Source organism: Hippoglossus stenolepis, chromosome 23 (assembly GCF_022539355.2).
Source record: "Hippoglossus stenolepis isolate QCI-W04-F060 chromosome 23, HSTE1.2, whole genome shotgun sequence".
NCBI lineage: Eukaryota > Metazoa > Chordata > Actinopteri > Pleuronectiformes > Pleuronectidae > Hippoglossus > Hippoglossus stenolepis.
In genome coordinates, this window is record NC_061505.1 from 14,274,770 (window position 1) to 14,287,458 (window position 12,689).

The window sequence follows — 12,689 nt, forward strand, 5'->3', positions numbered from 1 at the left end:
TGTCCAGTCTGCTTGAATCAGAAACTTCTGGTAAAGAATCCGGGGAAGACATTCTGCTCTCAGATAATAATGATGACAAACAGACAGTCCCACCCTCTAGATCTGAGGCTATTGATTCAAGTGATGAAGACCAATCCAATCCAGCATGGAAATGGGATTCTGGCAGAGACTGTTTAAACTGAGGAATAGGTGAGTCTGGTGATAGTGCCCTGTTCATGTTTATAGATGATACTGAATCAGGGGATGCTGGTCTGTCCTCAAAAACAGATGCAATGTTTGAATTGGTTTCCAGTTCCAGGTCTGACAATGATGACTCTGTTGACACTGATCTGTGATAAATTTGAGAGGGTCCAGAGAAAGAGTTGAAGTACTGAGGAATAGGGGAATCTGGTGTTAAAGCTCGCCGACTATCTACAGATCTGTCAGAGTGGGAGGAATCTGGTCTAAATGATTCCAGCACCCTAAGTGATTCTGGGGACATGGGTCTATATTCGGCTTCAGAATCAGGTGAAAGTGCTCTTTGGTAATTTTCTGATCGCAGAGCAGCAGTTTCATGTTCAACTATCTCATCTGAATCTGTCTGACTGGAGGTTTGTCCTACATATTGTGGGTCACGGATCGAAGAGATAAGCTTCCAAAGTCCTGCATCACACGATAAACTACAGACTGGCGCTGAACATTCGGTTAAAGATAAAGGCTCATGATGTTGAGGTACAGACACCGAAGACTCTCTGAGGTTTTTCTGATCTCGAGGTAGAACTGTATTAAATGCGGATGGCACTGGTAGATCATCACATGCAGTCTCCTGTGACATAGCTTGATTGGATTCCAGTGTGTCTTTCTGTGTTGTTATGAACTCAGATGATTCAATTTGATGTTTTGTAATATTCTCCACGGCTTCATAATCAGATTTGATAGATTTCTTTGACTTTTTCTTTCTAGAAGATTTCTTCTTCTCAGTCACTTCCTCCTTCGGTCTTTCTTTATCAAACAACACACGCGATAATTCCTCTGTAATTACATCAGTTGAAAAGTCCTCAGCTGCTTTTATATCAGATTGACAAACATCAGCAACTACTGATTGTATTGCGTGAGCTTCAGTTTCACTCTGTTCCTGGGGATTTTCTTCTAAAGATTTTGACAGGACACAGCTTTTGCTTTTTTCTTCATTATTTACCTCTCCCTCATAATCGGTATCTGACAACACGACCTCTTTTAAAGTTTCTGATTTAGGAGTAGATGCTCTAATACGGAACTTGGTTGACTGTGGAGAAACTGGTCTGTGTTCAGACACTGGCTCTGGAGTGACTGAACAGTTCTCAATATCAGACAAACATATAATAACCCAGTCGTCATCATTGTCTGATACGAATTCCACTGGTGTTGGTGGTTTGTTCTTAACATCAAACACTAATGGTTCTGGTGATTTTGGTCTATGATCAACAGATATGGAATCATACATTATTTGGGAGGATTCAACTGATTCAGGGGAGGGAACTCTAGGTCCAGCCACAGGTAAAACACATTCAGATTCATCCACGGATTCCACTGAGGCAGGTGATGAAGCTCTATTGTCATGGTTAAGTGATGCTGGAGACATGGAGCCATATTCTACATCTGAGCATACTGATTCAGGTGAACTGAATCGCTCCCCTACCATTACAATAGCTGTGTCAGGACAATTGGGACTGAATTGAGGTACAGGTGAATCAGGTGACAATGCTTTATTTTCATTTAAAGATGCTACAGATTCTGGGGATGAGGGTCTGTCTTCAAAAGCCGTTGTTGACAAAAGTCTGCTTTCAAAGACCATATCTGATGACACTGACTCGGGTGAGGGTGATCTACATTCACAGGTTGTGACAGACTCAGGGACAGCGTGTCTAAATTCTGGTATGGGGGCATCTGGTTGAAGCAGACAATGTGCAGTGATCAACATTATGGATTCAGGAGATGATGATCTCATCTCATTGAAATTAGGGTACACGGTTACATTCTCAGAAGATGTAAAAAGCCACTGCTCAGTTTCTAAAATGAGAGACTCGGGAGATGACGTTCTGTCTTCCATGCCAAAAGTTAAAGACGGAGGTGAGATGGGTCTGTCACAGCCATACTCACTGCTCAGCGATACTGGCCTTCCAAATGGTCTTTTGTTTGAAACCATTGGTGTCAAAGGCCTCTCCTCTGCTTCTGAAGCTAGGAGCATAGAAGTGCCTTCAGGTCGACTCAGTACTGGCTGTTCCTGAGCAGATGTACTATCACTGGTTTCCCATAGAAAAACAGGGGGTGGCAGGGGAGACAAGGGTCTAAACTGACGTACTGCAGGATCAGGAGCAAGGAAATTCAGCTCATTTAGCAAGAATGCTGAATCTGGTGTTGATTTCCTACTCTCTGTCAGTAATATTGTATCAATCACATACTCAGGGGAGCATGATCTGTAATCTGCAGAACTATGAGGTTCACCAAGGGTTTCAGAGAAGGATTCTGGTGAACAGGATCTATATCTGGATGCTTCAGTGTCTGGTGTAGACTCCACTGAAAACACAATCTCGTTTTCAGGTAGATTTGATCTGAACGTTTTCTCAAAACTTGAGTCATGTGACAACTGAAAGAAGCCGACTGAGCTCATGACTTCTGCTTTTTGAGATGTTAAACCCGGAATAGTGAGACTGACATCGGAAGAACCTGCAAATTCTTGAGTGGTTGTATCCGGGTTTTGATTTATGCTGTTGCTGGATATGACATCAAGGTCACCGGAACATGTGGCCTCGTAAAAATCAATCTCATGCTCAGAGTTTGAAACCTCTTCACTTATCTTTGTGTGTCTGGCAGCTGCCTCGACTTCATCCTTGTTGACTCCAGCTGGAATTGCATCTTCATCCTCAGTATCTGAATCTATCAACTCAAAATCGTATCCATACAGGACTTGATATAGTCGACGGGAAACTTCATCCATGTGTCCTGAAGCCATATGTTTGGACTGCACAGGTTGTGTCGATGCAGTGAGAGAAACAGGAGGCCCAGCAGGAGGCGGAGCAGATGGGTGCCTTTGTTCACTTTTTCGTCCTTGTGTAAAGCATTCCTTTTCACAGACCTCACCGGGTTCCGTGAGCTCCACAGACAGCGTCCTGAAGTCTTGCTCAGCCTGTTCACACTCAATTAAGCTATCTCCAAAATCAGTCATAGACAATGGTCGACTCTCGCACACACCTGTTCGAGAGCTGATGGACGACTCTCGCCAACGGGACAGTGACAAATAATCAACATCGCATTCAGCAGGGGAAGTTTGTAGACACTCCAAGCTCCAGTCCTCTCCCCCTTCAGCCCCCTCATACCCAGCTGCCCCCTCATCATCGCATGGATCAACGGAGGGGTAGGCAGGGAGGGCAATGTGGGGACCTAACTTGGGTGCCCCTTTGTACACAGGGTCAATCACATGGGATCGAAGGTTGTAGGGAGAGGTGCGGTGCAATGTGAAGAAAGGACTTACTTGTTTAAAACCGCCTGTGTGTACCGAGTCCTTCATTTCCTCATATATTCTTTGTGATGAGCTGCAAATAAAAAAACATTTTCAGTGTGTAAATGGGTGTTGTGACTAATTAAAAAAGGAATAGGAGCTGGTAGCAGCAGTCACTCATATTTTCATTTGTTTTGTCATAATGTATAAAACAATATATTCCACACAAAAGTAGTTTAAGCTACAGAAAGCTAAGCAGTAAAGAAAGTAAAGACGTCCCCTCTTTTAGTCAGAAATCAGTGTCACACTAATTGTCGAATGTATAATTAGTAACTATCAGAAATGCTCAATTTGAGTACAGACCTGTGCTACAGTACTTTAGCTATTCAGCTATACATACAGTAGCCTGCAAAGTTAAGTTAGCAGTTTACTGGATATTTTTTAGCTCATTGAGCAAGTTGAGATGCAGTACAACACATGAATATGATTTTTGATGATATGAAAACAGCAAGAGAGAAAATATGTGAGTGGGGTCATTCAAATTTCAGGATAACTTACTATTTTATTTCCATTTCTTTTTGTAATTTCTCCTTCCGGGCATTTCTAAGAAGGCCTGTTGCTGCGGAGTCTGTCTCTGACCGTCCTGTCGTCTCAGGAAGTGATGACAAACTGGAGGACAGGTCCTCTGCTGTCACCATGGGTACCTCCTGTCCTGAGCCTGGACTCCTACTTGCCGTCCCCGTGCGCCTGCCTGGCCGAGGGCTGTCAATGTCTTCATGAAGGGCAGAGAAACCTGACAAAGAGTACAGTGCAGGCATTTAGTATAGGATGAGTAAATATACATGACTGAATTTAATCAGTCAATAATCAATTAGAGCATTATACATACTCATAACAACAACTAAATCAGTCTATAGCGTTAGTATTGTTCACCTTCACTATGATCCAGTGCTATTGTCCGCTCAATTTCTGCATAGGTGTGTGATGACGTCTCCTCCTGAGTGGACTTGATAAACTTGGTTTCAATGAGGTGAACAATGTCCATTCGGTTGATCTTTGTCAGTCTTTCGATCAGTGTTGTTTCTGCTGAGACAAATAACAATCCTAAAAAGTTCCACCTTAAATTCTAAGAAGACCTTTTTACGATGAAACATCATTAAATCACGAACCTGTGGAATGCTTTCCCTCCCTCTCTGCCCAGAGTTTCAAAAGGGCATGGCTTTGGTCTTGTAGTGAGTTGGGGTTTTCAATCCTTATCAGGTTTATCCTCTCCTCACTGAACTCCACTTCTCGTGCCAACTCTAAATGGAGAGAATAAGATATAAAAATGCGTATGGTCAAAATAAACGATAAATGATGTTTCTTGGGAGCCAAACAAAATTTAAGTAACAATCTATATTTTGAGCACAAGGGTTTGATCACTGTCACCAAGTTGCGACTCACCCGTCCAGCTGAAGCCCAAGTGGTCAGCTATAATGGCCAACCGTTGCTCTTTTCTCTCTGCTTCATCCTGTGGGTCTACTGCAAATACCCCCCGACAGCCATGAGCGGACAGAGATGGCATACCAGATCAAAAACAATCAAACCCCCCACAAAAATACAAGCAATATCTGAAAAAAATATTCACTGGCTTTCTTGTTTCTCTGCTATTGTCTCATTGGTTAGTTCTTAGAAATCTGATTGAGTAGCTGTAAACGATGATTTAAAGAAATACATTTCAATCGATCGAAAATTATTGACGATACATGTGATTGTTCAAGTAAGTATTTACACTTTCATCTTTAAATGTTTTAGTTGCTAAATTCCATGAAGCCTTTAAGTCAATCTTGAGAGTTTCTGCACACATAGAAGGAAAGAGAGACGCTGTTACAAACACAGACACAGCTCAAGCGAAACAGCAACATGGATTCTTCGACTAAAACGGGACTTAACTACAAGAGACAGAGAGGCAGCATCTTTACAGCTAATGTGTGCTAATGAGGCAGAAGAGATAGAGAATAGCCCCTTATACTGGGGGGATACCTTGACTTTGGACTTTATCATCTGGAATTCGCTGCATCTGTGTCTCCACAGGGTCGTCCCACAGTGGTCTAATAGGAAAGACGTCTCCTGAAGGAGGGAACTGCATCTCAGAGAAAGTTTCCATTTCTATGATTGATGGATCAATGAGACTGCTCTCATCATCCGAGTTGGCGGCTGCAGCCTCTTGTTCTTTCTCTTTCTCGGCCTGCGCCAACCTTGCGACGAGTTTCGCCGCCTCGTCGCTTATCTCCTCAAAGAACTCAATGGACTTTTTGCGTGGCATACTTTTCTCTTTAGTGGTTGCTGGGGAATGAGATGACTGGCCACTTTTGCCTCGGACTGGCAATCTGGATTGGAAGCCTTTCGATTTTTTAGTACTGGGCCCCGTAGACTCCCCCTCACAGAAGCTCTTTGCTTTGGAAGATGTCTTGGTTTTGACCTCCACAGAGGGACCTGCGTCTGTCTCAGATTTTCTCCTCGAATCCTTTTTTACTGGGACTTTAAGCTTTTTGTCTTGGGTAGATTCTACACGTTTGACAGTAGAATCAGGCTTGATGGTGCTCGACTTAATGGGAATTTTAGATTTAGATTCAGATGTGAAGGAGGCCTCTTTTTTAATAGAGGTTGAAGAGGAAGTTGTATTAGATGGAGAGTGGGTTGTGGATTTACCCCTTGCTTGAGGAGCAGACTTAGCTTGTGTTTTGCCTGGAGTCTTTTTAACACTACTGGAAGCATTTTGTTTAGACTTGCCTGTTGGTTTGGGGGCTTCTATCACTGACTGCGGTTCCTCTGGAGAGGAGTCAGAGGACTCTTGGCCTTGCTCAGAGTAAACAGATCTTGTAACTGTAGTTTCTGCTGTTTGTACATTTGTTATCATTTGGTCAGAGAAACTTGTGTCTACATCTAAGGATCCTTCATTTAGATTTTTGTCTGTTTTAATATCTAGACCTTCAGGGGATGTCTGATCTTTCTTTGTAGGTTTGGCTGAAGCTGAAATGCCCATTTTAGGGATTTTAGATTTGGAGGCATCAGCCTTTGAGGCTGTCTGATCACCTTGTGGTGGGGATTGAAGCTGAGAATCAGATGTTTCTTTTGATTTTTCAGCTTCCTCAGTCTTAACCTCTAGTATAAGATTGAGGCCAACTTCAGGTTCTGCTGCTGATCTATTACCTTCTTGCCTGGCCTCTTCTAAGAGAGGCTCCTCTAGAGGCGGTTCACCTATCTGGAAAAAGGCAAAGCCACCCCCCTCTTCCTCATAGCTTCTCTTGGTCATGTCAATAGCACCACTTCGGGTCATCTCAAAGAGCTTCCCTTCTTGGAACAGAAAAGGATTGGGCTCACTGGTAGGAGTGCTCTCTTCTGTTGGTGTTCTACCAGGTGTCGTGTCTGGAGTTGCTTGACGAGACTGACGGTCCACCACTAAATTCAGTATCTTCTGTTCCTCCTCTTTGACACGAGCTGCAAAAGTGTCATCATCCTCCCGCATGGCAGACCATGAGTCAGTGTCTGCCTTTGCAGTCACACCTTTGGACTCAGTTCTGGGAGGTTCCAATGCCTCATCCTCTTCCTCTGTGTCATCGTAGATGCAGACCTCAGGTTTGAACATTTCCTTTGTTTGATCTGGGGCAACAGTTGGACCCAGTGTAGCTTCTGGAACTGCTGTATGCTCCCTTGGATCTCCTTTGACTTCATCTGTTACATTGCTACCTGGTTTTACTGTACCAGTCTGTAGCCTGCAGGCCTCTAACTCTTGACCATTTGTGTTGTCTCCTTTGCATTCTGTTGACTTCCTTAAGCATTCTTCCTTTTGTTCATCAGTCCTGTTTTCACTGTTTGATGTTTCAGCAGACTTTTTGTCTGTATCACATTTTACAGATGGTGAGAGTCTTTGTTCCTGTGAGGTGTTCAGTTCGGTGTTTGAATGATGCTGGTCTGAGACAGGGTTAGGCCCCTCTGAAGTGACACTGGTTGTTGTTGTTGTGTCCTTGACCTCTTTGCTGTGGGATCCATCATGCAAACCTGCTGAAAGAGGAGAGGGAGGGTTCACTTTAATATGGGGATCAACAAAAAGAGCTAACTTTGAATCTTCTGTGGGTTTATCGAGCCCACATTCACTTTGCGAAAGCTTCTCACTTTTGGGCTCTAATGTTTCATAGCTGTCATCCCCTATTTTGGCATCTGCTGAGGAAAACAAATCTTTTCTAGACTTCTTTTTGCTCTTCGCGTCTTGGTCCATTTCATCAAATGTTTTTATTTTGGCTGCCATCTTAAACATTTCCTCCTCTGGAGTGATTTTTCTTTTAGTTTCATAACTGTCTGATGTATCCTCTTCTTCTGGGTCTTCAGGGATGACAGCCGGAGTGGATGGAACAGAGAGGAATGTATGGTCAGGGGGTTTGGGGTTTACCTCATAACTTACCTCTTCAGAACTAGGAGTATCGGGAGAGAGGGGACTCTTACCGGAACTTGTCATCTGAGATGTCTGCTCACAACTGTCATCATCAGCACTAGCCTCATGGTCTCGAAGCAGCCTATCACGCAAAGCATCATGCGGGAATTCTGTGGTTTTGATGGGCTCTGGTTGGCTAGAGGATTTACTAGGTGGACCGAGTGTTGATGGGAAGGAAGGGTGGCTTTTTTGCTCTACCGGACTGCTCTCCAAGGAGTCATGAGGAGGTGATTCCTTGGTTGGGCTAGGTTCAATGGAGTCTGGGGACTTATGCGAGGAGTTTTCTTCCATAAGAGGACTACCATCTAGAGAGTCTCTGTGGCTTATTGTCAAAGAGTCATCGGCTAATGGACTGAGCGCATCTGAGTCTAGTTTTAAAGGCAGCTCTAAGCTTTCTTGACGCTGAGACAAGGATCTAGAGGCTGGAGAACCAATTAAAGCCAATTCTAACTGACGACCAGGGCTCTCATCATCGCTAAGAAAAGTTTCTACTGTCTCTGAGTTTCTTTTTGTAAGCTTTTGAGGTTTAGATGGCTTAGACTCACTCCTCTTAACAGATGTGGACTCACTTGTAATGTGGTCATCAGGAGCCTCACTGGAAGAAACAGGGAGGGACAATTCTGTTGATAGTTGTTCACCAGTGGCCCCTAAACCAGAGTCTCCAGACTTCTCGCTGTCTTTACTTTGTTTTTTGACTGTTGTGGTAGCTGGTGATGAAGTTGCGTGCTGTCCAGATTTGGGAGAAAGAGACAGACTTTCAGGGCTTGTGCCTGGTGTGGCTAAACCCTCATGTTTATAGCTGTCCTCAGAGCTTGGATGAGTTCCATCTCCAGAGCTAGCACTTAGTGAATCTGCCACCCCCTCATGTTTTGAGCTGTCCGAGCTGTCATCAAGGCCACAATTTCCAAAGTCTACAGTTTCAGTCAGCTCTGAATGGGCAGGAGCAACTGACTTGTTTTCATTCTCTATGTCCTGCTGAGTCGTGTCCTTCTTGCAGGGTTTTGAATCCAAAGATACTTCTCGCTCTTGAGAAACACGTGATGTTATTGCTTTGGTCATGGATTTTGATTGGATGGTTTCTGATTTTGAGGTTTTCTCGGATCTTGATGTTGTGGATGTTTTGAGCTCAAACAGCCCAGACTTTCCCTTTGAGGGGTCCTGCCCCGTCTGGAATGCTTGCATCAGTTCTTTAACTGACATGGTCTCCTCAAGTTTTTCAGATTCAGATTTAGGGGATTTAGGGGATTTAGGGGAACCCGATTTAGGGTTTTCTTTGGCTTTGGGAGAGGATTTGCCCTTAACAGGCAATTGTGAAGGCTTGCTTCCAGTGACCTTTTTGCTCTTTTGCTCTGCCTCAACTTTCTGTTGTAAAGCTTTGACTTTGTCCTTTATTGACCCTATGGGAGTTTCTTCAATGACTGGGGATACAGGCGATGCTGGAGCGGGGACTGTTGCCACACTTAAGAGACCACCTGCCTCTGTTGATTCCTCTGACTGGCCCTGGTCTTTCCCCTTTCTTCTGACTGTTTTTTTAACATCACCAGCAGTTGTTTTTACTTGCACTTTGGTTGGAGTGGTTGTTTTCGCACCTTTACGCAGTACAACATCAGTGAATTTTTCTTGGGTGGCTGGCTCTTTCTTAGCTTTTACTTTGGAGATTGGTGCATCCAGGAGGTATTCTTTAAGATCACCACTGTCCTTTATGGCCTTAGGTCTGGGAGCCCCTCTGTTAGATCTAGTTTCCCGTAAAACAGGCTCCTGAATTTCCAAAGCTGCCATATTTTTGGCCTCTTCTATCTCACTGTCTGAAAGGAAAACCCACTCGTCTGACATTCTAGCCGCGTTTGTTGCCTCCTCTGCCAACTCGCCCTCATATGTTCCACTCCTTAGTATCTCACTGACTTTCTCTAGGTCCTCTTTGACTTTTTCTAAGTCCATCTCCATTATTTCTAACGGTTCTCCAGAAATGTCCTCCGTTCCTTTCTCTAGACCACACCCCCCTAAGGAAGGGGATTTCTCTGTTGAGTCTGCAGTCAAGATGGCAGTCATTTTGATCAAATCTTGTTTCATCTCTGACACGTCGGATAGGAGGTCGGGCTCTCGAATCAGCTCTGATTTCAGGACTGATGTCTCCCGCTCTTCATCTTCCATTTGGAAGAATAACAAGTAAGGAGTAAAGAAAATCAAAAATTCAAATGAAAGGAGACAGACATTGGAAAATGTGGTCAGGACAAGATCGGAGCACACTGCAGGGGTCATAGGACAACAGAATCACAACGGGTTCTACATCAGGGTATCAGAGGAACTGGGCTTATACTTTCATATGTCTCTGGGGAATTGTGGTAAAGCAAAGGCTACATAAAACCGATGGGAAAGGACATGGGCAGGAAATAACTTGCTTATACACTCAGCCGACCCACACTCACAAGACAAAACTATAAAACTGAACTGATATACATGAAAAAAGACCAAATACCAACAATGAATGGAACCAGGTGACCAAGAAACCAACATGTATGATGGAAAAAGGGACAACACAGAAAACAAAGAAAGAAACATCTCAAGATTGCTCGGATGTATGACAAATGTCAATGGGATGAGAGGCAAAATGGCTAAAAACATATAAAAATGTTAATTGTCTATCAAAGAAAGCCAGTGATAACGTAAACAAAATAATATGATTTGCAATGGTTTTCATTATAGAACAAAGCAGATCATTTATTCTCACAAATTCTAAAGAAGAAAGAGGAGCTCAGGAATACTAGAGAGCAACATCTTACAAGGAGGGAGCGAATTTTTATTCCCTTTGCCCTCCAGTTTTCTTTTTGCCTAATTTCACATTTCAAATATAAATGAAATGAAAACTGAAATAACAGAAAAAAAACTGTGCACAAAACCAAACAAATGGTGTTGTGAGGGGACACAATCAAAGCAAACCAACAGGGGAAGATATGAACTGTCATTAACAAGCCATTACAAATAGTCATACAGACACACAGGCACACGCATACACATGTATGTAAGGCAAGTTATTTCCATGCAAAGCAAAGGGAGGTGCTGATGGAGAGGTTGTGGTGAGGAGACAATGGTGTCAATAAAAGGTTTAATCCGGTCAGTAAACGCTCAGTTGGAGGATATGAGGTGCTCATGATCGAGAGCTGCCTGTTAACACAGTATGGCCAATTCAATAATGTCCAATATCTGTATCATCTAGGAATACATAGATACTGTAATGTATAAGTCTTCTCGAAACACATACATGCACTTTTAACCAATATTATTTCATTAATGCATGTACATTGTCTCATGTTAGTGTGTATTATAAGATTAAATAAAAAGGTTTTTTATGTATGTAATTTTAACAATGCTACATGAAGAAGGCATAGGATTAGGAGACTTAGAGCAGGTAGGGAACTTGACTCTTTTTGCTTTACCATTACACTAGAGGACAACAGGTGGAGGAATACTAGTGTTGTGGCCTCTAATTTCCTTGAACTGGGTGCTAGCGCGATCATTATCATTCAGTTTCAGGAACTGAGTGCAAGAGTATGTAGGAGGGAGCAACACATTTTTCAGAATTTGGTGCAGCAAGGCACAAACTGAGGAAGAGAACGGTATCAGCAGGTGGAGTCCAGGTGTGCTACCATGTACCTGTACTTTATATGATGGCTGTTATTTAACTAACTGCATGGGATTGGAACTTATACATTGCACAGGAAGTTGTGAAACACTTTCTTAGTAATTGATTATTTGCTTAACTACAACAATGTTTGGCACATTGCACTTTTAGGCCTAAATAAATAGCTAAAGTAAAGCTGCATCGCCACCGCAGTGTTAATATAACTTACTTGCTTCACTCATCTCAACACAACTGAGGTGGTTTGGGGCAAGCACAAAAAAAGAGATGATGAAAATGGCACGACTGCTGCCTGTCAGGCCGCCAGCGTTAAATTAGAGGCCACCGTGACATTAACATCATCACCAATGAGTATAATTGTGGTGTACATACGTAGATGGGAGTGTTTAACTCTTTCTCCGGAAGTCCGGTCTCAAATTGTGAAGGGGAAAGAGTAAAATTGGAGAAATGGATGTGGATGTGAAATCAGAAAAAAGGAGTAAAAAGTAAAAAGTGAAGTTAAGCCTCAGAGGGAACATAACATTGACATGGGGAGGTGTGGGTTTGGATTTTTTGTTTGTGTGACAAGACAAAAATACACAAAGCTTAAAGGACTTTGGTGATATGGACTGTCTGCAATAAAGCTATGGTGAAGCTAGGTGTGCCAGTGTATCAGTCTGGTTAATCCTATGCACTCTACTGTATGTTCAACTACATTAGTCTGCAACATTAGTGCTATTGTTATATTAGTTAGATTAATAAAAACATGCTTTATTATTACAGAGAGGTAACAATTTTAGTAAAGGTTATAGCAAAAAAACTGAATGGAATAAAATCAATCTTACATTTCTCTTCTGTTCTGCTGGTCTGGAATAAATGTGTAAAAGAGGATCACAGTTAGTCTCGTATTATCTGTTGCATGTACCAAACATTTAAAACCTACGACAACTGTACAACTTCTACCACATGGAAAAGAAGACACAGGACATATCTAACAACACCAAATCATGGGCTACACCACTGAGAAATCACAATCTAATCTACTAAAGCAAACAAAACTCTAAACAATCTAAGAGTTTAAAGCTTTTGAACATGTGCTTTATTTAGTTCTGGTGGTAAGACAGTGGACAGGAAAGATAGGCAGA

The 12,689-nt window shown here is 42.7% G+C and overlaps 1 protein-coding gene and 1 long non-coding RNA gene across 2 annotated transcripts in view; one reads left to right on the forward strand and one right to left on the reverse strand.

Moving 5' to 3' along the window:
• The window catches only part of LOC124851383, a 214,563-nt gene that overhangs the window by 22,346 nt on the left and 179,528 nt on the right, over positions 1–12,689 (forward strand). The gene's annotated exons all lie outside the window — the stretch shown is intronic.
• Positions 1–12,689, reverse strand: part of ank2b (ankyrin 2b, neuronal) — a 76,436-nt gene that overhangs the window by 17,077 nt on the left and 46,670 nt on the right. The window contains exons 39-47 of the mRNA XM_047338993.1: positions 12,390–12,411; positions 11,938–11,976; positions 7,940–10,072; positions 5,480–7,501; positions 4,901–4,978; positions 4,627–4,758; positions 4,391–4,543; positions 4,016–4,250; positions 3,491–3,551 (exon numbers count right to left, since the gene is read on the reverse strand). Of these exons, the coding sequence (XP_047194949.1) occupies positions 3,491–3,551; positions 4,016–4,250; positions 4,391–4,543; positions 4,627–4,758; positions 4,901–4,978; positions 5,480–7,501; positions 7,940–10,072; positions 11,938–11,976; positions 12,390–12,411 (4,875 nt within the window). The remainder of the gene's footprint in view (positions 1–3,490; positions 3,552–4,015; positions 4,251–4,390; positions 4,544–4,626; positions 4,759–4,900; positions 4,979–5,479; positions 7,502–7,939; positions 10,073–11,937; positions 11,977–12,389; positions 12,412–12,689) is intronic.